The following is a 26,431-nucleotide window of genomic DNA, read 5'->3' on the forward strand; positions in this document are numbered from 1 at the left end:
ACTACTATACTCTGTAACCTACTTTCACTTTTCATTTACTCTAATACAATTCTTCCCACATTGTACGCTGTACGCTTTTGAGATGCAATAATATTATTCCATAGGATAGAATTGCATAAATTTTCCCCAAATCATTACCTTGACACATTCTGATGTTTCAAATAGAAATAAACAATATTATTCTGCTTGCTATCAGATGGAAAACTGCAGGTTGCAAAGCGGTAGTGTTTGCATGCTTCCCCTTTCCTTTGTTTAATGTAGGCTCTCGTTACCACGTGGTTGTAACAGATTGTTTGATCTGGAGAGAAAAGCCATTCGAAGCTAATTAAGCAGCCATTCCAGGCACTATTCACAGGCAGAGGACCGAGGAGCACAGGCATTTGTCAGCGCTTGACCCCGCGTGGTATTGATTGACAACATTGCTTCTTGAATGACAGGCTTGACATAATCTGACCAATTGTAGGCGAGTTAGTAAGTGTACTGCACATTCATTGGACGAGAAGCTGTAAAACCGCAAAGGAATCCCACGTGGGTCGGAGCGAATCTAGCAACATGCGATAGGCTGTAGCTGACTCGAGCTCTGACATGGCCGATCTTCATGGGGATCAGACAAGAGCAATCATCTTATTCCCTCCAGCTCACTATTATCCAGATGTTGATAGATATTCACACGGAAATTTTCTGTAAATTATGCGGTGCACCTTTGCATACATATGGGGTTTACTATTTGGCAGTTGTTAATAGGAATGTCCTTGACAGAGAGTCTCTTTGAGAAAAAGTACTTCCAATAATCATGCCATAACCCACATTTACAATAGTCAAGTTATTTTACACATTTTAATTGGTGGTTTAACGAATTCATTTTGATAAATGATGCGAAAAGAAAAGCCCGTACATAACCACATCTCAAAATGAAAGTATAGAAGGAATAGACAGTATAATAATACATCTCAAAATGATTTTTTATTTTTTTTATAAAGTGAGACCTTAAAAAATAGGCTGAGTGTAAGGTAGTTTTAACTCGACATTCTCGTCGGCAAAAATGTCGAATTATGTTGACTGTAAGGATGAGAATGATGTCATAGGGTTAGCTTGTTTTGAACTAAAGCGAACGCTTAAACTGGAATCAAATTGAGGCATAACTACAATGTGTGGTACGAAAAAACGGGCAGCGGGACGTTCTCTAAAACAAAGAAGACAGAAAGACGTATCATTCGTGAAATAAATAGCTGCCCAAACTATTAACAAGTGTTCGTGGTTAGTTGTGTATTGGCTCGATTGAGGGAAAAGCTCGCATCGTGTGTAGATTTTGTCCATCGGGTGTCCCAGGGTTTCAAAACGTATTTATCCTTGTATCATGAGCAAAAGCCCCACGTGGGGACATCGTTCTCTGATAGGTAGATGTAGCCGTATTCAATTGGAGTAATGCGATTGGACAGATAGAGGCGCTTTCACGGCAGTTCAGCCACCCCTCATGCCGTAGACTGTCTGTGTGTGGCACGGGGTAGATGGACAACAGGGAAATGTGAGATTGTCGAAGGAGTACCATATTACGCTTTTAAAGAATTTCAAACCTCTTCAAATCGAAAGAAAGATTTTAAAACATATTTTCGGATTACTACGCTTTTCACGCAGGCATTTTGTCTTAACAAGATTTCATTCTGGGAGGTTTGTAGCGAAGACAAAAGTAACCAGCCTGGTGAAACTAGCAAAACCAGACCAATTCGCCGAATTGGTGCGCGGTTGCGCTTCGGCGAGAAGATGTTTGTAGTGGTCAGCGAACATTCTCGCCATCCGGACTACAGTGGGAAGGATTAAAATACGTATTGTCCCTGGATCACACAAGTAGCCCACTTTCGAATATTGTGGAAGCATACACAGGTATGACGGTCGCTGAATATGCCAACAGTGTGATGTTGTTCACCTTCAGCCTTGCTAGCTAACAGTTAGCTAGCTAACGTTAGCAGAGCGCGAGCAGAACGCAGCATGACCCCTCAATGCTAAACATGGGTGGATGGACAAATCATACTTCTCAGTGTCGATAGTGTCGCTGCCTCCCACAAAAAAAGGTCATGGCTGCAAAGGTCTAGCTTGCAAAACCCATATTTGCATATCTTTCTAGCGTTGATTGTTCACATTAGCACAACATTTGTTTTATTCTCTGTTTTTCAACCAAAAGATTATCCGCGTCATCAAGAATTGGACCAGGGGATTTTGTCGAGCTTGTCTTCAACGACCCTAGGCTTTGTGTCCGGCTGTTGTGATACTGGCGTGCCAGTGACTTTCTAATCACAGGACCGAAACACCCGCTTCTTCGATAAACAAAGGATACGTTTCAACATGTATCCCCAGGGCCGCCATCCAGTAAGTTGCTACTACATCTTATTTATTTTAAAGGCTAATAAGCCGACACAGATTGCATATTTTGCTTGTAAAAATGCACACACTACACGAGTTCGGCTCATCAAACCACTCTCATCTATGTGGTGTAGCCTACTGATCCAAGATGTGCATTTTGTTGAATTTTTGGGTGAGAAAAAATGTTCTTGTTTATACACCAAATATGTCAACACCTGCTTTGAATTGTGTTCGTCAGTCTGACACATCCAGAGCCTTTAATCCATGTAAAATAATGCTGTGCCGAGGTTTACGTGTTATGTTTACGACGGCTACGCACCTTGAGCAAAAAAATCCTGATTTATAAAATCGTATGTTATCTTACTGCACTGGACATTTTATCATCTTTATCCAAGGTCGCATACATGTATACAGTAATACATATTAAAACTATTTTATAATGTGGTGCACAGAGACCAGACAAGGACAATTCTTAAAGACTTTATCCAAAGTAAATTGTGAAGAATGTTAATATACCTTTTATCATTGGTGGACTAATCTGATTTTCTGCCCAATTACAGGCACCGCACCAGCCTGGGCAACCCGGGTTCAAATTCACAGTAGCAGAGTCTTGCGATAGGATAAAAGATGAGTTTCAGTTCCTTCAAGCCCAGTACCACAGGTAAATACAACATCATCAAGGAAATCAAGTGTTATATTCAGGGTTGACATTAGCAAGACAAAAAGGTGCAATTGTTACCCATGGCACATTGTATTCAAGTGGTTGAAAGTGAGAGATGCCTGGGAAAGTGACACCTTGTCTTGTGCTCTAGTCTTAAGGTGGAGTACGACAAATTGGCCAATGAGAAGACAGAGATGCAGCGTCACTATGTCATGGTAAGATTACGTTTTTATTAAGAAACCAATTATGCCTCTAATTATGCTTCCGAGGCCTGTTAGTGCTCTGCTTGGGGATGGTGTGACATCATAGATTGTGTTTTCCTGCGTGGTTGAAGGTGTGGGTGAGTGTCAGGTACCCGCACGAGAACCCCTCCTCTTTGGGGACCTTGGTTTAGCTAACCACCTTATAAAAGGCTTCTGACAGGCAGGCAGGGAGGGAGGGAGGCAGGGAGGGAGGCAGGCAGGGAGGCAGGCAGGGAGGCAGACAGCAGTGGGCTACCAGGCTGAGGCTCCATTATAGACCGCCCCTGATCTACAGGGGTCAATGACTGCAGCGCTGCCCTCTGTGTGTGCTGATCTGATTATTCTCCTAGGAGACACTGTGCTCTGACATATGCATGGCCATAAATTAGGTGTGGGCTGACAGAGGTGGACCAGAGAGCACTGTGTGGGAAAATGCACCACGGCAAACAAAATGGAGGACGTGTCACTAGCTTCCTGCTGCTCTGTGAAAGTCTATAGAGCGGGGTAGTCTGTGATTTACTTGCTGTAACATGCATCTGATTAATACAAAGAAAATACACAGAGGGGGGGGGGGACAGGGACAAATCAGACATGATGAAATCATGGGAGCCACTGTACAAGTGTATACTGTTATCCTGGGTAAACAGGACTTGAACCAATACGCTGAGACTTAAGTTAAACATTCTTTTCACAGACAAAAAAAACCCATGTCAGCCTGACAGGGAAGAGGTTAGGTAAACATGTAGGGAAGTATCCCACAGCCAGTGCTGTCGGCTGGGACGTGTCAGGTTACGCCTGGCCTCTGTTGCTCTGATCTCAGACAGAATGGCTCTCTTGTTTGAGAGTAATTTTCGAAGAAGCTAATGGACTGAATAATGCATTGACCTCATCAAACATGCGCTGACTGGGTAGCCATTTTTGCCCCAACCGCTGCTTGCAGTCTCTATGGGTTAGGTTTCAGCCAGGCAGACTGACCTGGTCTGAAATATCAACAGAGTCAAGCAACCCAGTTAAGCTGAGCAAACATATTTCTGAGACTTGAAGGTTGTAGATCAATAGCTCTTCCTGTTGTCCAAACAATACACAAGATATTCTTGTCCTCAAGTAAAACATGCCCTGTCAGAGGAGATGGTTATGTAACCAAGGTGATTTAAATGGTCCTATTATTTCAGTTCAAATCAATTCATTGAATGGCGTATCTAAACAAGTTTCTTTTTCTACATTACAGTATTATGAAATGTCCTATGGTCTGAACATCGAGATGCATAAACAGGTATGTACCCTCCATGTGTGGCCCGGGCGCCCCTCCACAGCACCCGGGCCAGGCTCACGATACACTGACGAGCAAGGCTGGAAGAGCAGATGCCACGCTCTCTGTCTCTGTCTCTCTCTCTCGCTCTCTCTCGCTCTCTCTCTGTGTCTCTCTCTCTCTCTGTGTCTCTCTCTCTCTCTGTGTCTCTCTCTCTCTCTGTGTCTCTCTCTCTCTCTGTGTCTCTCGCTCTCTCGCTCTCTCGCTCTCTCGCTCTCTCGCTCTCTCGCTCTCTCGCTCTCTCGCTCTCTCGCTCTCTCGCTCTCTCTCTGTCTCTCTGTCTCGCTCTCTCGCTCTCTCGCTCTCTCGCTCTCTCTCTCTGTCTCTCTCTCTCGCTCTCTCTCTGTCTCTCTGTCTCTCTCTCTCTCTCTCTCTCTCTCTCTCTCTCTCTCTCTCTCTCTCTCTCTCTCTCTCTCTTAGACTGTGAACTGAACTGTGTATTGATTAAAGGAGATGTAAACAGAAGGGGTCACTGAACAGGCCTTGGGAGGGATTTTGCACACACACACACACACACACACACACACACACACACACACACACACACACACACACACACACACACAAACACATTCCTTTTGTATTAGCTTTGAAGGCATCTAGTCAGACCACTGTGATAAGATTAAAGGTAGGACTTTGGAAATGGGAGGCCTTTGACATGATGATGAAAGGGAGAGATATGCTGATCTCGAAGCCTTAAGCATTATTTACAGTTGGGTTTATCGGCTCTGGCACATGACGTGAGGGGACTTTGCCTGACTGTGTCTATGGGTAGAAATCTCCGTGAGATCACTGATCACAGTCTTAACGACATCCCTTGGAAGTGATTCCGAATCGTTAATGAAGAGATTCCGGTGTGTCCTGCGTTTGGAGCACGTGTGAAGGTGGTGTCTGTCCCTCCTCCGCCCCAGCGTGCTTAATGACTGTGGAGCTGCTGGATTGGAGTGGAGGGGTGATCCATCAGTGTCTGGGCCCAGCCAGGGTGTCACACACCACACATCTGTCAAGAGGTGGGGCTCTTCTGATGGCTTGTGTCAGGCATTTATCTCCAGCCAGGGGAGAGTGAAAAGGGGAGTGGGCAGGGGGGAGGGGGGGTGAAGAGGGAGCTGGGGGGAGGGGCGTTCGGTAGGTAGGTAGGCAGGGAGACGGACAGGCCGGCCAGCCCTGTGTAAACAGGTTAATCGACTGATCCATTTTAGTGCCTGACTTTTATCAGGAGCCTCAACAGAGCTGATGGAAGCGTGTGAATAATTCATTGGCAGAGCCCTAACCTGCTTCAGGAAAAGAAGGGTGTTAGTGAGCAAACGGCCCGCCTCCTCCAGCCTCCATCCAGGAGGAGGAGACAGGGAGGGGTTAACAGGTGGGGTTGGGTTATTGGATGCACATAGGCATATTATTTTCCAGAAAGGGGATTTTTTTTGTGATGAAATCCGTTCTTCCAACTGCGCTTTCCACCCCCCCATTACTGTGTGGGGGCATAATAGGGATTTCTGAGTGCACAGGAGCAGGGCTCAGATAGGCTGACGTGGTTATGTTTACTATCCCCCCCCCCCCCCCCCCCCGCTATGTCAATAACGAGGAGAAACGTGAAGCACATTTCTGTCAGATGTCAATAAAGCAATGTTTCCAGCTTATTGTCTGCGCTGCTCAAAGGGAGGGGACAGTTTAGCACGGTCGTTTTTTTGGGGGAGGGGGAGCTTACCTGTATTCCTTTGACCCGTCACCGCACAAACACAGACTCCACCTGAGACCCTGCAGAGGCTGTGTGTGCACAAGCTGGGGGGGGGGGGGGGGGGGGGGGGGGCGAGGAGCTTGTTGAATTATGCAAATACGGGGGCCTCAAGAAATGATTGGCTAAAGGAGCTCACTGTTTTTCTTGTGGGAGGCCAAAACAAACTAGGGGCCCGTCTGTGGAGCGAGCCTGCACTGCCCTCACAGGAAAGGAGTGTGCCATTTGTGGTCGGTCGGCTCTGCTACCCCCTCTGCTACCCCCCCGCCACCACCACCTGCCCCATACCCTTCTGCATCAGCTAGCCGTGATGACTGGAACATATCGATGCAATCATTCGTTTGGTGGGTGAAGTCTCGCAGTTCATCTTGTAACAATAGTTTTTTTTCATGGTGTTGCATTATAATTTGACATGGGTTTTGACTTTGAGCTTGGTCTTGAAAATCCTCCACTGTTACTTCAGTAAATTGTCTCGTCTACTGGAAATGCAAAGGTTAAACCATTCAAATGATCCATGCATTCATTTAGAGGAAGCCCGCCGGCTGGCATTCTCAGAGTGTATCGATTCAAGTAAATTCAGATGTCAATTAACAATTAAGCCTAGACTGGCATCTTCATTTAGCACCTGCAGTATCTTGTAGGCTAGACCCTAGCCTGAAGTGTCACTCCTGTTGTCATGAGGACAGTGGAGAGGGACGCTGCGAGAACGCTGTCACCTCAGAGGCATCGTCATCCTGACGAGGGTCAAGTTTTGTTTGTGGACTGATCATGTGACGGGAGCCGCCAGTTGTTTTCTCTGCATTTAATGCTCATCAGTGGTTCACTTCTTTCCTCCCCTCCATTGCTGATAGCAACAGACAATCGCTTTCCAAAACGGCGCTGACAGGCCAGCCTGAGAGTGCTCTTAAAGTGGGTGCTAAACAGGTCCGAGTACCTGTAATTGTGTAGCCGAGCGCGAAGCTGGCCTCTCGAGAGCCGGGGCTGTCATTTGATTAAAGTGACAACAGCCTCGTTTTAATCTACTGTCTCTGCTCTAAACCTCCCTTCTCTCTCGCTCTCTCTCTCTCTGTCTCTTTCTCTGTCTCTCTCTCTCTGTCTCTCTCTCTCTGTCTGTCTTTTGGCTCACTGGAGTGAGGAGTTTCATGGACGTTTTCCACGTATATTTGCATGTTTCGAACTGTGACCAGGGAGGGGTGGAAAGGAAAACAGACAGTTGTTAAACTGGTCACCTCATGACCTCCCCAAGCCAGCTGTCACCATGACACTAAGTCCCAGAGGAATGTACTCTGTGCGGTCGAGGCCTTTTAACAAATCCTGTCAAATGTTCGACTGCTATTGACATGGCTTATCTCAACAAACAAGGATTACGCAAGCCAGCAGCTTTTTAACCATTTCCAAGAGCCTTGTAGAGCTCTTATCGGAGCACTCACAGTATACCATTAATACTCGTGCTTGTTACATATCTTCATCCATCCCTTTCATCTCGTTATGAGATATAGAGCTTTGGGTTTGTTTGGTTTATGGCAGAAGACAAGGGACTTTTGTCTATTTCCAACAGCAGTGGATGTATTAAGTCTGGAGTTGATAAGTACCTTGCCGGTGATACATCACATAATATCAGTAGCTTTAGGCTCCTGCCAGGTGCTCTGTTGTTGAAGCTCTGTCCAGCTCAGTCCCAGAGCTGTGATGGCTATCTGGCTGCTGCAGGCTGGGTCTGGAGGGGTCTGTTCTGTTGGGCGTCACCCCCCCACCCCCCCCCATCTCCATGGCTGTGTTCAGGGAAGCAGTATATGCCAGAAGCGCCTGGCATTTGCGCCACGTGTGATAAATATGCGTGCCGGCCCTACAGAGTACACTGAGCATAGCGTTCCGATGAAGAATCGGAGAGAATCACCGTGATGTGTTTGTGTTCCGCAGTGGCCCTGCGTTGAACTGCAGCTCATAAATTCCGACGATGATGTAGTTTTGGCAGGTTTTTTCTTTTCTTTTTCTCCAGCTTCCAACTGAAGCTTCCGGAAGGGGGCTAGGCCTGCTGATGTTTGAGGGAAGGGGGGCTCGCCTCTTCCCCTGCACCCCCTACCCCTGCTCCCTGTACCCCCCCATTCAGCTGCAGTGTTCATCTGATCGACAGCCTGAAAATTCAATTTAATGACCGGCCTCCAAGCACGTAATATGATTTTAAAGCCTGTTACGGTCAAGCAGAGGTGCGATTTGCATAATGATCCCAGCAAGATAGGGTTGCTGCTGTTGCCATGGCAGTGAGGAGACAGACAGAAGAATGGAGGTTGGGCCCTTTGCTGGTGTTGATGGGAGCCCTGAGGGGCAGGAGTGGGAGGAGGAGGAGGAGGGAGGGGTGGGGGAGGGGAGGGCTTGAAGAAAAGACTAGGGCTACAGGAAACCGGCTTTAAACAGAAGGAACACCACAATACGGTTACAGTGCTATTGATCCCAGACCAGTGATGGGTGACCCAAAGCCCATCATGCCCTGCCTATACAGTTAGCTTAATCAATAGTAGCACTTGTAATTACAACCCACGGCATCATTTTTCAGACAGCCCATGTAAATAAACAGAGCGTGCCGTCTGGCGTGGGTCTGAGTTATTTCCTGAAGAGGGTGCCCTGTGGTTTGACTCTGAGGTTAACTGCAGCAGACAGTGGAGTTTGAGATAAGAGGAAGCAGTGAGGAAAGGATGCTCTTAACACAGCAACACTCTGCTCTGCTCATATCCGCTCAGTCTGGAGAGCACTCTCCTCCACACAGCTGTGCTCCAGCCCCCTGGGCTCTCCTAATGTTTTAACTATTTCAAATGTCAATATCATGCTGTTTAGAGGATGTCGAGTCAAGCAGTTCTGATTACCGCAGTAATTGACATAATCGGTGTAAACATTTAAAGGGGGGGGGGTTTGTATGAAGTCGCTCTGCTGAAGATCTAAATTTGCTTTTTTTGTTTCTGTGTTGTTGTTTTTTTCCAGACTGAAATTGCCAAACGGCTTAACGCAATTTTAGCTCAAATTATGCCTTTTCTGTCACAAGAGGTGAGTTTTTCAAGTGGTCAACTTTTCAATGTCACACACGCCAAAGGTGGCGGTTATGTAGTCTTAAAGTTACCCCCCAAAAATGTACGGTTAGTTTTGAATGAATAATTATGCATGCTAAGTGTTGGCCTCTTAAAGGCAGGAATGCAGTGAATATCCAATGTGTATTTGTCAGTTCTGAATTGTCCTTAATGAAGACGTGTTTGTTCTTGCAGCACCAGCAGCAGGTTGCCCAGGCTGTTGAGCGTGCTAAGCAGGTGACTATGACAGAGCTGAATGCTATCATCGGGGTACGTGGACTTCCCAATCTGCCCCTCACCGTGTGTATACCTCCTTTTATACCTTTTTACACCTCCATGGCCTGTGGAAAACCTGCACACACACACACACACACACACACACACACACACACACACACACACACACGTACGCACAAATGATTGAAAGCATTCTGCTCAGGGGCGTTATGCCATTCAAAGTTGGGGGCTCCACAAAATGAAGTGGTTTGATAAATGAAAGTCACAAAACCAAATTTAACTTATTTTCAAGAGAAGGGGCAGCAGTGTCGGAGATGCTGTAGTGTTGGAGCACTTTGAGATTTGCTTCAAATGTAAAGTGCATTACAAATAAAATCTATCATTATTATTATTATTATTATTAGTATAGACAAGAGGGAATGAGCGAGTGTCATCTTCAACAGCCATAACAGCACTAGAAATGGACAAAAATCTCTAAATAAATAGACAATATTTACCCCCATATAAAGTGGGAGATTACTGATGCTATATATATATATATATATATATATATATATATATGCAAAAAAATGACATTATAATCTGTTGACCTGGGGAAGGACCCCCGATGCTCCACGTTCTGTGCCCACCAGCGTTTTGGCTCGCATGACTCCTTGATGCTGTTTATGTTTCCATGACTTAGACCACAGACAGTAAACAATTACCTAGAGAAAACAGAACACAGTCAGCCCCCCACAAAGTGCAGGTCTTCCCTGGTCATGGATTCATTTGACTGTTAAAAGATTGTGTTATTGTTGTACTGTGTTATGTTGTCTGAAGAGCAAGGGTTTGGGGCGGGTCAGGTCAGGCCTGCTGGCTCTTGTTCTTGTCTCAGTGGCATCGTCACTGTCTGGTTGTGTAATTATAAACGTAAGCCAGAGATCTCTGGAGATTCCCCCCTGCTGTATGTATTGCTTTAATTGGCTATGGTTTTAACAAGGAGGCTCATCCCTCACTGCCGACCTGGATAGCTGTGGGAATTGAAGGCAGGGGAGAGGGGGTAGAGGTGAACAACACGATGTACTGCTGGAGCCCTGGACAGTATTCACACACACACACACACACTCACGCAGTCAGTCATCAGCCATTACTGCCGCAGCTCATGTCTATAGCAGCACACAGCATGCAGTCTAGTGCAGAGCTCACCTGCCATCTGCTCCTCATTGATCACCAACACCAGCCCTCTTATTCCCACTGTAGAAATGATTAGACCCCCCCCCCCGCAATCAAAGCTCATGTTATCAGCGATCTTGTTATGACACCAGTTCACCCTACTCTGACCTTAGCTGCCTTCTCATTGAGCTCTCTAACACGTACAGGAGGCATGTTGCACTGCCTGTCGGAGGGCCCATATTGAAATTCAATGACCCCCCCGTGACCTTATACTCCTGGGTAATGGCTTCCAGAAATGGCTCTAAATCGATTGTCTGAGGTGATGTAGTGTTATTCGTTTTTATCCTACAGAGTAATGTCTTGATTACACCTTCACCATGTAAGCAGGGCTGTCGCCTGGAATTTACCTGTGTCGTGTTGTTATGGGGTGAAATAATTGATCTGCAATTAGTTGGGAATTCTTCTGTAACCTTTGAACAGCTTGAGTCAGTTGTAACCACTGTCATTATCTGGCCACTGTCAGCGGTTATTGGTAAATGTAGGTAAATGTCCAAGGTTGGGGGTGTGTGTGTGTGTGGGGGGGGGGTATATGGCACAATTTGGCTGTATCCCTTGTTCTGAAACACTGAGTACATTTGTTTGCACACCCCGGTGTGGGTTTGGGGAGGGGGCGAATGCCTAGTAGCCATTAGTAATTCATAAAGGAGTGGCTCTGTAGACACCCCAAAGGCTTCATGCATATTGTAGAGCAAGGTGGGGTGAAGGGAGCGTGCCAGAGAGCAGGAGCCAGAGAGCAGGAGCCAGAGAGCAGGAGCCAGAGAGCAGGAGCCAGAGAGCAGGAGCCAGAGAGCAGGAGCCAGAGAGCAGGAGCCAGAGAGCAGGAGCCAGAGAGCAGGAGTCAGAGAGCAGGAGTCAGAGAGCAGGAGTCAGAGAGCAGGAGCCAGAGAGCAGGAGCCAGAGAGCAGGAGCCAGAGAGCAGGAGCCAGAGAGCAGGAGCCAGAGAGCAGGAGCCAGAGAGCAGGAGCCAGAGAGCAGGAGCCAGAGAGCAGGAGTCAGAGAGCAGGAGCCAGAGAGCAGGAGCCAGAGAGCAGGAGCCAGAGAGCAGGAGTCAGCAGCATGTCTTATTGATGGGGCGGGAGGGCCGGTAATAGGATGCATCTAGGCCAGCTGCTGCTGGTGAGGGGCTGCCGCCGGGGCACCTCCGCATCAGACCGCTCTCTCATTGGTGGAGAGCCAGGGCTGTGGGGCTAGCCAGCGACCTGCTAGCACGGACCTGGCTACATAGCTGTTAACCAGCCTTGTTTGTCGGTCGGAATATCTCGTCAGAGGAATGATGCGTTTGGAGTATCCTCTTCCGTTGTTGAGTTCATTTTCAGCTAGCATTAGCATTTAGCTGTTGACGACCATTTTATTTTTGGCTGATGGGGCTATAGGGAAATAAGTCCTGTGCTAAACATAATTGCTACCCATGGAAGTATAGTCCTAGCTTTTCAGTGGGCTGCCATTTTTACAGTGATGATTGCATTGGAGCCTCCAGCTCATTAGTGTCTGTCATGCATGTGGCCTGATCTGTGGTTGTTACACATAGGTCTGAACCTGTCACCCTCTCTCCATCCCTCTCTCCCTCCCTCTCTCTATCCCTCTCTCCATCCCTCTCTCCATCCCTCTCTCCATCCCTCTCTCCCCCAGCAGCAGCAGCAGGCTGTCCACCCAGCAGCTCTCATGGTCAGTGTTACACACAGATGGCCCCCTGTAGCATTTGCTGGAGCTATTGGGCTTGCTAGCACAGAGAGCAGCTTGAAGGGCTTGTGCATGTTGCATGCTATTCCTCCACGAACTGCCAAAGTGCCCATGACGTTTCGCAATTTTTTGGGGCCTGAAGTGAAGTCGTTTTGAGCAAAAACGACAAACGAGCTGCTATATTCACACAGTGAAATAAAGATGAGCACAAAGAGCTGGTCTTTATCTAGGAATATTGAATTAGAGGGAATAGGCTTCCCTTTCTTGCTTTATTATTGTCTCCATTTGTGGCCCTCTAATGAGGGCTGTGGCTGATCAGCCATGCATATTACCCATCAGTGCCTCATTAAGCACAATGAGCAAGGATGGGGCTCCCCTGCCAACAAACTGGCTGCTTAATTTCCCTCATGGACCTAATATCATATCTCACACACCCACACACACACACAAATCTTGTATGCACATTTTATAATTGGATTGGCAGCCCCCGAGTTGAGGGGAAGGTTGCAAGTTCATCTCCCTTGTGACACCCCGCGCCATAGCCATTTTCAACCCTACCTGCGGTGTAGATAATGGGAAAATCTAGAAGCAATTACCCCTCCCCCCCTCCCTCCAGAATGACAGCTGATGGACATATTGGTATTGTTGTGCCCTGTCAGCTTGCACGCCCAGTGTGTGTGCAAGCTTGATGAAAAAGTCATATTTCCTTGTCTCACAAGTGAAGTGGGTTTGATAACCAAGTGAAGGCCAATGCATCAAACCATGACACGTCTCTGGTTCCTCCATCCATTACGACGGCCCCCATGTTCTGGACGTGACCAGAAATGGTCACTGTTTGAAACCAGACTCGTAAAAGAGAGAGAGAGTCAGAGAGCCATAATAGCATCTGAATTATTCAGCTGGCTTGTAGACAGTAATAAATTGTGGATGTCTTTATTGGTGGCTTGGCTAAGTATTATTTAACCTTGCTTTAAACTGCTTACTTCCATACTGAGTGCCTTTTAACTCCCATCCATTTTCCTGCGCCTTTCAAATATTGATGGGGGAGTATAGGAGGCTTGACTCTGTGCCAGGCGGGGACCCCTGGTCTTGGCTACCAGAGGAGCTGGCCAGCCACATGTAGCCGCTCCAGCAGCAGCTTCTGGCACTCTCTACTATCTGATTGTCAAAGTTTGTGTTTGCGGCTGCTTACTCATGTGCTGCGATTCCACCCAAGTGAATGTGAAGGGAGTTGCAATGTACGGCTGCTTTGTGAAGTGTTTAAGAGCAGGTGGTTGGGTTAGCCCCCGCAGGCTGACGGACGGATTCCCGTTCCTCCTCTGGGACCCCCCCCCCCGCCTGTCAGAAACCCCCCCCCCCCCCCCCCAGCTTACTGACCAACTCACTGACAGCTCAGGCACCGTGAAATATGCTAGTTTACATCAAGCAGAATGCTAACTCCCACACACAGCCCTCGTGTGACGAGCTGGGCTGGTTTGAGGAGGCGGTCGTTGGCTTCCATTGTGCAGTGATGAATCCAAGCTTGAACTCACTTTGCTGAGTGAGTTCTTCTCCTCCCCGGTGTCCCTCCCCAGCACCCTGCCTCTGACGTGTTGAGCAGTTGACGGTCGTTAGTTAGAACTTGTATTTTCCTCACAGCACATCTGAGGCTTATTGCCCCCCCCCCCCCCCCCGACTGGTATGAAAATAGCTGTGAGAAGGATTGCTCTCTTGATCCTGACGGTAATAGATGTGTGAATGTGCTAATACTCGCCCACCCCTCGCTGCGCAAATGGGGGTTTAACTGATCAGCTGGCGTTTAGTGCATGGCGTCTCTCTTGTCTTTCCCTCCGACCCACTTGTGGTGTGTCTCGTGTCGTTTCTCCCCCCCCCCCCCCCCCCCCCCCCGCTCTACAGCAGCAGCAGCTCCAGGCACAGCACCTCTCCCACGCTGCCCACGGCCCTCCCATCCAGCTTCCCCCCCACCCCTCGGGCCTGCAGCCCCCCGGCATCCCCCCGGTGACGGGCGCGGGCTCCGGCCTCCTGGCCCTGGGAGCCCTGGGCAGCCAGGCTCACCTGCCCGTGAAGGACGAGAAGAACCACCACGATCTGGAGCACAGAGGTGAGGAAGAGGGGGGGGCCCTGCTCCAGCAGACTCCCTTAGAGCTTTCATGATGACGTGACTGACAGCGTGATAACAGTGTAAAAACATGGAGGGTGGGGGGGGGGGTGAAATGAATCATCTGGAGAAACTGAGTTAGTCCATGCTCCAAGGTCCCCTAGGTAAGAGCTATATCCTGTCTGCTCACATTCTGTGTGGGTAATGAGCTGGTACATACTCATGCCCATGACTGGACAAGCTATTCGACGGCTCCAATCACACCGTGATAAGAAAGCCCTGTTGGCAAATCTCTCACTTAACCAGCAGCATCTGTTATGATATGCTAACTGACTTGTGTTTTCCTTTGCATGACTTGGCTAATCATCTTCTCCCCGTTCCATGGCTGGTTCCTGTAATAAGAGAGCACGGTGAGTCCTCCAGTGGTGTGTGTGTGTGTGTGTGTGTGTGTGTGTGTGTGTGTGTTTGTGTGTGTGTGTTTGTGTCGCATGTAAGAGAATGTTTTCAAAATCAAGAGCATTTCCATTCATAATTCACCGTTAATGTCAAGTGAGATTTCTTGCTACAAACACACTAAAGCCCCATGTTCAGCCAGCATCCTAATCTGCGCTCAATAAAATGATTAATGGGAGATGAGGTTTGCAATATAAGCCCATGTGCATTTAATCCAGAGGGGAAATGACTTGTATCACGCTGGAGAGATTAGCAGCTCTGTAATTTCATCACAATTAAAGAAAGGCTTGGACTTCCCTACTTAAAAGATTGATCTGATCCCTTCCAGTGTCTCCCTTGTTTACCAGCCCTCCATCTCCTCTCCGGCATTTTGATAAATATTTATGTGCACAAATGCAGAATTGTTTTATTGATCCTTTTTGGTTCGCCTACCCTGTGCGCCCCCAACCTGCTAAAGCATTTATTTGAATGCTGTGATCTCTGATGGCTCGTGATGGGCTTTGCGAGATTGTGTTTCTGTTGGCCGGGCCTGCTGAATGGGTGCAGTCATGTCTGAAGACATGGAACTCCTGGGGCGATTAGCAGGACTGTTTTGTTTGCCGCGCAGGTCATCTGATAGCATAGTGGTGACTTTGGTTAATGAGTCACGCTAAGCATCTCTGGAAAAGCTCAGCCATTGTAGAGACAGTGGCCCTTTGCCCAGACGGCTAGTCCCATCGCCCTCTTGTCGACTCCACTGGGCTGCCGTTTGAGCTCTGGACCTCAGAGGAAGAGACAAGGGACTCGGGAAGAAGACTTGGACTGTTTACAGGCCAACAGAACTCCCGTAAAGGCCTGTTGGACACCTGCCTTGTCCCTTCCAGCATAATGACTTTTAGAGTGAGCTGTCCCAGCTTGTGTGGGCCGGCTCTGAGGAGAAGCACCAGTTGGTCCCACGCTGCTGTGCCCACTGGCAGGATATAGCCCCCCCCCCCCCCCCTCCCCCTCTTTCTTTATCTCTCCGCTCAGAGGCCTGCCGTTAAAAGCCGAGTGCAGCTGACATGGTGCCCAAGCACGCCACAGCAATCAATGGCTGTTGCCCACGCCTCTCTCTGTCTCTCTGTCTCTCTCCCTTCTGCAGTATGTATCCTCTCTCGCTCTCCGCCTCCTCTCTCTGGTCTCTCCTGTTTGCGCTCTCTTCATCTGTATCCCTCTTTCTTTTTCTCTCCCCCCCCCCCCCCCCCCTCTCTGTCTCGCTGAGCGGCGCTGACTCTAGAGAAAGAGCCTCTGTTCAGCACCAACACACACTGCTCATGTCCCTGTGAGGCTGTTTGTTGTCCAGTTGTGAGAGGGGAGGAGGGAGGAGAGCCCACGAAAACAAGCTCCCTCTTCAGCCCAGATAAGGGCTCATTCTGCCGGCCGTATAGGGCCAGGCCTGTGTGGGAGATGAAGCTTGGCTGGTGTCAGGGTACTGTCTGGAGCGCCTCTCACAGTTGGGCTTGTTAAGAATCAGTGGCATCTCTCTGGTTCTGGGACTGGATGCTTCCTGTGTTTTGGATTGGAGCCGGTTGTCCTGAATGCACATTGGCATGGTGGGGGGATACTGCTCGATGGCTGTTCTTGGACCTGTAATAAACCCTGGATGCTCTTTGTCCTTGCAGAACAACTCGATATCCCCCTCGGACAGCCTGCGCACGGCCAGCGAGAAACACCGCAGCTCCTCCGACTACAACATGGACTCCAAGAAACGCAAAGTGGAGGAGAAGGACAGCATGAGTCGATACGTACGTCCCCCACCAACACACAGGCCATGACCACGAGCCCCGCGACCCAGGTGATGGAAGTCCGATCTCTTGACCCCTGTCCCCTTTCTACCCTCCCACAGGACAGCGACGGCGATAAGAGCGATGACCTGGTCGTCGACGTGTCCAATGAGGTGAGGGCGCCACTTGATTAGTTGGGGGGGGGCGGGGGTCCACCTGAAGATGTCAGTGTTTAGTGCACCACGTCAAGCTAACAGCCGTGTAGTCACCCCGTCGTGTGTCTGTCTCTCCCCCCCCCTCCCCAGGACCCCGCCACCCCACGGGCCAGCCCCGCCCACTCGCCCCCGGAGAACGGCATCGACAAACCGCGGCCCCCGAAGAAAGACACGCCCACCAGCCCGGCGTCTGTGGCGTCCTCTGGCAGCACACCGTCCTCCAAGACCAAAGAGCACAGCCAAGTACATGCAGCTCCCCAGCACTGGGTTACTACTGGGGGGGGGGGGGGGGGGGGGGGGGGGGGGGGGGGAAGAGGGCGTGGTGCAAATCTGGGACAGCCAACCAAGGCCCTTCAGTGGCTTTAGTGGTGACTGTCTGTTCCCTCGGCTGCGTTTTAAGTACATGACTAACCGTCAGGGATAATAATGTCCTGCAGCAGGATCAGCCAGGTTCTCTCTTAATAGCTCAGTGTATTTAACTATTCCAGGATTTCCCCCCGCCCCCCCTTAGAAAAAAGATTAAATCAAAGGCAGCAAGGGATGAGGGGAAAAAAAATCTCTATTGTAGAAGTAATAGGGTTTGGAATAAATAGCAGTTTAGAGCTCTGCAGGCCTTGTCAGAGATGGGATTAAGTGCAGTTTGTGTCTGGATTTTGGTTTGTGACTCTCTCTCTCTCTCTCTCTCTCTCTCTCTCTCTCTCTCTCTCTCTCTCTCTCTCTCTCTCTCTCTGTCTCTGTCTCTGTCTCTGTCTCTGTCTCTGTCTCTGTCTCTGTCTCTCTCTCTCTGTCTGTGTGTACAGAATGACAAGTCGTCAACGCCTGGTCTCAAGTCCAACACGCCCACCCCCCGCAGCGAGGGCCCCACCCCTGGCACCAGCACCACCCCTGGGCTGCGGCCCATCCTGGGCAAGCCCACGGGCATGGAGGCTCTGGGTTAGTGCTCTCTCACACCCGGCCAAGGCCAAGAGCTCTGCTGGCAGCCTCGTTTCCGTCTCATGCGTTTGTGGCTGCCACTCGGTATTGGACTGACCCCCCCCCCCTCTCCCACCCTCTTCTCTCTCGCCAGCTGCCCCTGCTCTGCGGACGCCCCTGTCCATCGCAGGCTCCTACCCGACCCCCTTCGCCATGATGGGCCACCCGGACATGAACGGCGGTCTGACCAGCCCGTATGCAGGCCTCCACATCTCCCCTCAGATGAGCGCCGCCGCTGCCGCCGCCTACGGACGATCGCCAATGGTAACCTGCCCCGCCCCGCCCGCCCCCCTCCCTCCCATCCTCTCCTCCTGCACACCTTGTACACTTCTCTGGGCTTCCGTGCGTCGCCGTGTTAGAGGTGAGACGTGTGGGCGGCTGACGGCAGCTGTGCTCTCTTCTGTCTTCCAGGGCTTCGATCCGCACACCCACATGAGAGCTCCCGGCCTGCCAGCCAGCCTCACCTCCATCTCTGGGGGCAAGCCGTAAGTGTTCCCCCCTCTCCTGGGGCCCCTGCATGTCTCACCCTCTCTCTCTCGGTCTCAGTCCCGTGTCCCCTGTCTGCCAGCTGAAGGCCTCTCTCTCCTCTCTCTCCTGTCTCCAGGGCCTACTCCTTCCACGTCAGCGCCGACGGGCAGATGCAGCCCGTGCCCTTCCCCCCCGACGCCCTGATTGGCCCGGGCATCCCGCGCCACGCTCGCCAGATCAACACGCTCAGCCACGGCGAGGTGGTGTGTGCCGTCACCATCAGCAACCCCACGCGCCACGTCTACACGGGGGGCAAGGGCTGCGTCAAGATCTGGGACATCAGCCAGCCGGGCAGCAAGAGTCCCGTGTCCCAGCTGGACTGCCTGGTGAGGAGCTTCACCGCATGCCTCGAGACAGGCTGGAGAGGATATGGAAGAACCCCACTATCTATGCCCAGACCTCCATGTACCTGTATTGATTTCCCCCCACCCACTGCCCTCCCCTCTGCCACAGAACCGGGATAACTACATCCGCTCCTGCAAGCTGCTGCCAGACGGCCGCACATTGATCGTGGGCGGGGAGGCCAGCACGCTGACCATCTGGGACCTGGCCTCCCAGACGCCGCGCATCAAGGCAGAGCTCACCTCCTCCGCCCCGGCCTGCTACGCCCTGGCCATCAGCCCCGACGCCAAGGTCTGCTTCTCCTGCTGCTCCGACGGCAACATCGCCGTCTGGGACCTCCACAACCAGACCCTGGTCAGGTGGGTCCCACAACTCCTCCCCCCCCCCCCCCCCCCCTCCACAGAGGAGCATTGCTATGAAGGCTTCACGCTGGACTGATGGAGCGCAGAGTTTTCACGGGTGATGTTTGTGAGCATGTAAAGAGGCTTCCCTCCCTCTCTCTCGCTCTATCTCTCTCTCCCTCTCTTGCCCCCCCTCTCTCCCTCTCTCGCTCTCTCCCTGTCTCTCTCTCTCTCTCTGTGTCACAGGCAGTTCCAGGGCCACACAGACGGTGCTAGCTGCATCGACATCTCCCATGACGGCACCAAGCTGTGGACCGGCGGCTTGGATAACACAGTGCGCTCCTGGGACCTGAGAGAGGGCAGGCAGCTGCAGCAGCACGACTTCACCTCCCAGGTACGGGTCGTCCCCGTCCCCACACACACACAACAATAGTCCATCCCGCTCAATAACGTCTGTCCCATTGACCAGATCTTCTCCCTGGGTTACTGTCCGACGGGCGAGTGGCTGGCGGTGGGGATGGAGAGCAGCAACGTGGAGGTGCTCCACCACACCAAGCCTGACAAGTACCAGCTGCACCTGCACGAGAGCTGCGTCCTCTCCCTCAAGTTTGCCTACTGCGGTGAGGACTGGCACAGCCCCCCCCCCCCCCCCCCCCCCCCCCCTAGTTGCTGTTTGTTGTTTTGCTTCAGTGTCTTCTTCCTGTAAAGGTCACTGGAGGCAGTGCAGCTCTTAGATCCATTACCGTGCCAAGGTGGCCTGATGATGTTCTGTGTTCTGTCCTCTCCAGGTAAATGGTTCGTGAGCACTGGGAAGGACAACCTGTTGAACGCTTGGAGGACTCCTTACGGCGCCAGCATATTCCAGGTATGCAGATCGATCCAGTCTGTCTGTGGATGCAGACAGGCTCAAGCCCGGGGCCCAGATAGTCTCTGTGAGGAAGGGCAGGGCGACCGCTGCCCTGACAGGCCCTGTGCTATCAGTGAAAACCCAACCTGAAATATTGACCAGACGAGTTCAGTTTGAGGAGGACAATCAGGGCGGAGATTGGATGTCATTACAATCTAACATAGCCTTGCAGTCAGCGTTTAACTTAATACTTATGGAGCATGCTCAGGTCTTAAAGGTCCCATGACAAGAACATTTCACTTGAGGAGGTTATTTAACATTAATATGAGTTTCCCTAGCCTGCCTTTGGTCCCCCAGTGGCTAGACAGTTTGATAGGTGTAAACCAAGCCCTGGGTATTCTTCTCCACCTTTTGAGAAAATGAGCTCAAACGCTCCGATTTGAAAATGTTCCTCTTATGTCGTCATAAGGAGGAAAGGTTACCCTCCCCTTTCTCCGCTTTGCCCGCCCAGAGAATTGGGCCCGCCAATGAGAAAATGAGCTAAGACCGTGCAAGCGCGATATTGGTTTCTCCTCGAGACATCATGGCTCGCAAACGACCGAAGCATGGCAGTTAGCCCCGCCTCTCTCCTCCTCATGGCATTTCAAACTACAGACACAGAAATGGCACGTCCCGAGTAGAGCTCATTGTGGGACTGCTCGTAGTGGCTGTAATTCTGCACCATGGCTGAATTTCGGAAGACTTCAGATACAATATTAGGGGACCACTAAGGCCTATATGCATCCAAAAACAGCATGCCATGGGTCCTTTGAGAAAAGGTTGAATCCCATCTAAAGCTTTTCTCCCTGTTTCAGTCCAAGGAATCCTCCTCAGTCCTCAGCTGCGACATCTCAGCGGACGACAAGTACATTGTGACGGGCTCCGGTGACAAGAAGGCTACAGTGTACGAGGTGATTTACTAGATGGAAGCTGCCGAGGACTGGAGCGCATCCTGCTCAGGAACAGGACCCCCCCCATCTACCCCCTCCTCACAGACAGCATGGATGTGGCCTGCAGCCCCCTGGGTGAACTGGCGGGAGACGGGGCTTGGCTGGGCTGGACTGGACTGGACCAGACTGCACATCTATGGCCCAGGATAGCTGTGTTCTCCGCCCCTGTTCTCCGTCACTCATGCGATTAACACAGCTCCCAAGGCACTAGTGAAGAAAATATTGTCTCACTGTTTTCTGTTTATTGGATTTTTATTGTTGTTGTTGTTTTTGAGGGTGTGTGTCTTTTTGAACACGGCGGGACAGATCCGTGACGTAACGAGCGGCGGCTCTCTGCTCTTCAGCTTCTCTCTGGAGGTCCTGTGAAAAGTGTACATAATGGAGTAATAAAAGGCCTTTTATAGATTTATATTTTGGTGTCCAGTTACGCTTGTGATGGTTCTTTCTTGTTCTCTCCCTGATTCTCGGTTCTCCCTCTGGGGGATGGAAATTAGATTAGGACTTTGTAAAAGGATATTCTATTTCAGTTTTTTTTTCTTTTTTTTTTTTTCAAGTTCGTTTTCTAGGCTGACCTTTTCGGAAATCTAATTTGGATTTTTCTCCCTGGAAAAAACACGTTTTTGCTTATTAGAACACGTAACCGGGACATTTGAATAGATTCTCTGGATTGTAACCGTGGGGAACTCTGGGAAATGCCCATGTCTTCAGACTGAACCATCGGAGAAGCAGAAATCCTGGACCAGGAAGGGGTGGAGGAGAAACCTGTCACTTATCTGTGTCCAACAGCCCTGGTCCAATCAAATGAATCCTAGAGAAAAAAAAGGACACCAAGGAACACAGCTGCTAGATTGACTGTAAAAATGGTGCTTCTCTGCACAAGCAGCCCTCTGGGAGATCATTGGTGTGCTTTGGGTGGGGGAGGGGGCGGGGGGGGGAGGATCTATGCTCTCAATTGACTGTCCAATAACCTGCTTGTGCAAATTGTTCTGTGCTCACCATGGCTTCATCCCAAGTCATCAGTCTTTTAATAGTTTGATTAGCTGTCTTGACTGACTGTACGGTAACTGATATGCAAAGGTTACACTGAAGTAGTCAAACCAGTCTAACAACTTTGTTCCTGTTTGATATGCTCTGTTTACTTTTTCCACTTCATGATGCGCCTGTGTCCCGGCCTCTCGTGGGCCGGCTTGAACGATCTCTTATTCGTAGACACATCAGATCATGTATCAAACTGTCATCATCACTGAGGATATGTACAGTTGTTGATATTTCAATAAACTGTTTTTGATATAAAAAAAAAAGACTTTCTCTTCAGAAACGGTCTCTAGCATCTCCGGTACTACAATTTGTCTTTTGTTAGCTTCTTCAAACACACAAACACGAGCATGCAACACGGTATGACCGGTTTGGATGATAATCTGCACTTTACATCAGCCTCAGAGAAGCTAGTATGTTTAAAAAACAAGCCGGCGTCGTGGGTGACTGCATGAGTCACCTGTCATAGACCAGTTACAGAGGACGCGCCCTGTGTTGTGTGTCCACAGAGCTAAACGGTTCCGCTTCACTCCGTTCCCTTGAAAACAGGAAACATCTCCAGTAGCTCTGCAGAAGGACCTGGCTCCAGCGCTGACTCACAGACATGCTGAGGTTACATGGAAGTGAAGCAGTAAATGGCTGTAAGTGCATCCAGAAACATGCAAACCTCCTGGGGTGAGCAGAGGACAGGGGGAGCACAGGAGGAACCTCCCAGGGCTTTAGAGCTCTTCTGGTTCTGGTTGAGGGACAGAGCCTTCCTGGCACTTAATGGAGCGTCTCCATTAATATTTGAGGTTTGAACTTTATATAACTTTAAAAATGTCACTGGCGGAGGTGAAATTACTGTCAGCCGTCATGATGCCGGTGCTTTCCTCACCTGCTCACCGGCAGCTCGGAATGCCTCGGCGTAATGGCATTAATATTAAACTCGCGCCTTGTTCTGAGGGGAACGGTAACGATTAAAAAGAAACCCGTACATGGAAAGAAGAAAACAGCGCTCTTCAGTTCTCGAGTGGCCTTTTGGCGGTTGAGTACTTTAGGGTGGGTTGAGATGAATGCCCCTGTCCCTCCACTCGGGCTCTTAAGGTCCCTCTATGAGCTCCTCGCGCTGGCGGCCTCTTCAGGGATGTTGTTGTTGGATTATAAAAGCTGGACCGGATGCTTTCAGCATGGAGGCTGCTGCCGTGCTCTGCTCTCACGGGTTCGTTTGTTACAGACTTTAGTCTTTCTTCCCCCCCCCCGACCCCCCCACATCTCTGAAGTGGGCCCTTCCTGAGTGCCCCGGTCGTCAGCCTTCGCCGCCCAGGCCGAGCTTTTTTCTTCTTCACTTAATCAAACAGTGGAATATCTGGAGATGAAAGGTTGGCGCTTTGGAGAGCCTCCGTAGCCGGACACTGAGGAGGTCATTGTATAGCCGTCTGCGGGTCTGCATTGGAGTGGAGAGCTTTCATCGGGCTCTCGTGTGAAGGCCCACGGCAGTCTGCTCTTTTTAGGAGACGTGTTCTCAAGGATTAAGAGTGGCCCAAGAGGTTTACAGCCAAGAAGAACCCCAGACCAGGGAGATCTCATTTGGCACTCTTATGAACCACGGCGCATGGCACCTCCTTACTTGTCGCGTTGTGTCTTATCTCGCTGAAGTGCACTCCCGTGTCTGTCGACGTCTCGGTGTTCTTGATTGTGCGAGCTAGGAATGGATCCCCGTCCACCCGAATTCTGGCAGGTTCGTTTGGATGATGGAATCTCTTCCACCCAATAAACACAGAAAGGGGGGTGGGGGGGGGGTTCAATAGAGAGGGACTGGCACTGAAATGCAGAATCATAATCCCCTAATCACCTGAGTATTGCCAGTCCCTGGGTTTTTTTTAAAATCTGCAATGGATGTGAAAGCCCCCAGTGCCTAGTGATTACAGCGTTTGATCTGGGTAATAATGTCTTTACTGTTGCCCTGCCTGGGGCCTGGAGGCAGTGCAGCTCTAATCCACAGTGCAGCTCTAATCCACAGTGCATTCTAGTGGAATCGCATTACACAAAGACCACCAGGGTTCTTCCTCCTCTGGAGGGGGAGGGGGAGGGCGTCGTCATGGAAACGGACAGATCCTCTGTCTCCCTCTCTATCCCTTCCCTCTCCTTCTCTCCATCGAACTCTCCTCATCTTTCTCCTTTCCCTCCCCCTCTCCTCCTCTCTCTCTCACTCACTCTCCCGGCATAGATAAGCAGAGGACAGGTTCTGTGTTTACCTTCTCCAAGCCCTCCAATCCCTGAGCAGGCTGAGCCCTGATAACACGGGCCCTGTACAGCAGGCGGGCCACTGACAGGAGATAAGCAGCACACCAGAGCAGAGCAGTCATCACCCCTGTCCAGGATGAACACACCCGGGAGCCCACGACTCATTTGGATTAGGACCGGATTGTTGCTGCCGCCATAGCTGCTGCTGCTGCTGCTGCTGCCTCAGTGTTCAGACTACTGATGTTCACAAGACCTTTTACATGGAGACTTGATGTTGTTCGCCCAGATGAGCTCCAGGGAGCTCGGGCAAAGGGCAGAGGAATGGACATGCTAGCGAGGCACAGGACTTCACTGGTCAGGTCAGGCCCCTGACGTGTGGTAGTATGGATGACACAGGAACATTCCTTCTGTGTCTGGTCACTTCTGGCAAAACAGAGGCCCATACATACTACATTATTACATTATAACAAGGTTACACAACACCACTCTGCCTCTCTGGATAAAACCATCTTCGACAAATGAGTTTAAGATAAAGGTCCGTGTACTGTCCTTTGTATTCATTCCGAGAAGTTTCTGAATCGCAGTAATTGAATATCAAGAGTAATTAGATTTGTGTGATACTTATGCCCTGAGAAACGAACAGCACGCTCTCTGATGTTAAGATCAAGACATGTGCCGTTTTGTTATGTGCATTAAACTAACATGTTAATGATATGTTCACCCATTCTTTGATTTGGGCACAGCTGGAGGTCTAAAAGCTACAAGACTAATTACAGAAGGAAATGTGTATTGTTTAAATGTTTGGAGCAAGAATCTTCCTTTTTCTTTCCCTTATGTCTACATGCGGACACATAAAAGGCAACAAAAATTGTGTTCAAAGTACCTTCAGGTTATTAAGCCTTATTAGGTGGTTTTGTTCAGCAAGCAACCAGCTTTTCTCGAATAGCCCTTTGTCTCTACATGCCTCGGTGACAGTATGGAGGTGACATGAGACAACCTGTTCTTATCCTTCGGCTGTGATTCAGGCAACTCAGCCTTCTGAAGGAAACACTGGGCCTCTCCCTTCATACAAAGAGATCAATTCTCAATTTGCGATGTTAGCCTAGGGCCTCCTAGTTGTCATTGGTCTAGTGCAGACAGCCCGCTGTGTGAAGGGTTATGCTTTGATCAGAAGATTGCCCATCATTGTCTCCGGGCTTCTAGGGACCTCTTGAACATAGGAGTAGATGGAGTGGGTGTGTGATCTTGAACCTGAAGGGCTCACCCCAAATACTCTGTTGTGAGACTAAGTGCTGTCCTCATCCACACAGTAAAATACTTACTTTCGGTGAAGCTACAATTCTTACTATACTGCTTGAGGTTCAGTCTAGTTTTTTCAAGAATACATTTGTTAGTGTGCCCGACGTTAAGTAATGTGTTCAAGTGCTAATTATTGCATTTTTTGATCGTTACGGACATAAATATACAAAGTAAAATTGCTAACATTCAAAACAAACATTTTCAAGCTTGTAGATTGATGTTCCCTTTTTTCTTCATCCTCCATTTTCAGTGAAGCCACCTGTCTAGGAATAGCATTTTCTGGCTGAGGTAAAAAAAAAATGTATATCCATGTCCTGTTTTGGTGCAATGATGCATTTGTCATTCCAAGTGTTCCCACTGAGTCTGACTAGAGCTGAATCATGTTAGATTGGAAAGACAGAGGGGCAATCTTTCAAATGGATCTCTTTTCGAAAATGTATTATGACATAATCATGTTTTCTCTCTAAAAGCCCATGGGAGGCCTGCCTGTCAGATTGCACCCCCCTCTGCTGCCGGCCGGCCGGCCTGCCTGCCTGCATGCCTGGCTGGCTGGCTGGCCTGAACAAAAACAGCAGTTGTGTGTTAATAGAACCCAGAGGCACTCTGAAACCTTAGCCATTCTGCTTTCCGCTCTCAGCCAGGAGATTAAAGTCAGGGAAACATTACTGGAGGCTGGATAATTGCCCCTGTGTCTCCAGAAGACAAAGGCAACGCTCTGGCAATTCCCTCGGCAAATCGTCAAGAGAAGCTCAAGGATCCTTCAAGGCTGCAGCAAATTGTACAGTCCTGTCTAACAAACTACCAATCTCTGGATATTATGAGGCTCCTATACATCCTCAGCCATAATGACAGCTTGCACT

At 49.8% G+C, this 26,431-nt stretch overlaps 1 protein-coding gene across 11 annotated transcripts; it reads left to right on the forward strand.

The window, feature by feature from the left end:
• The first annotated feature begins 1,462 nt into the window (after positions 1 to 1,462).
• tle3a (TLE family member 3, transcriptional corepressor a) lies at positions 1,463 to 22,300 on the forward strand. 11 transcript variants are annotated; one of them, XM_047033476.1, is made up of 22 exons: positions 1,463 to 1,881; positions 2,180 to 2,364; positions 2,919 to 3,019; positions 3,171 to 3,234; positions 4,490 to 4,534; positions 9,273 to 9,335; positions 9,551 to 9,655; positions 12,434 to 12,469; positions 14,381 to 14,585; positions 14,985 to 14,992; positions 16,676 to 16,798; positions 16,900 to 16,950; positions 17,083 to 17,235; positions 17,793 to 17,925; positions 18,059 to 18,228; positions 18,376 to 18,449; positions 18,569 to 18,818; positions 18,946 to 19,193; positions 19,422 to 19,569; positions 19,645 to 19,795; positions 19,964 to 20,040; positions 20,877 to 22,300. In XM_047033476.1, exons 2-22 carry the CDS (start codon positions 2,341 to 2,343, stop codon positions 20,982 to 20,984), a joined length of 2,337 nt encoding a protein of 778 aa, XP_046889432.1. In that variant the 5' UTR covers positions 1,463 to 1,881; positions 2,180 to 2,340; the 3' UTR covers positions 20,985 to 22,300. The 11 variants fall into 11 exon arrangements, with proteins under 11 accessions (XP_046889432.1, XP_046889433.1, XP_046889434.1 ...); XM_047033477.1 differs by having other exon boundaries at positions 12,437 to 12,469; XM_047033478.1 differs by having other exon boundaries at positions 12,437 to 12,469; positions 14,384 to 14,585.
• The last annotated feature ends 4,131 nt before the right edge of the window (positions 22,301 to 26,431 follow it).

Source organism: Hypomesus transpacificus, chromosome 14 (assembly GCF_021917145.1).
Source record: "Hypomesus transpacificus isolate Combined female chromosome 14, fHypTra1, whole genome shotgun sequence".
In the NCBI taxonomy this organism is placed as follows: Eukaryota; Metazoa; Chordata; class Actinopteri; order Osmeriformes; family Osmeridae; genus Hypomesus; species Hypomesus transpacificus.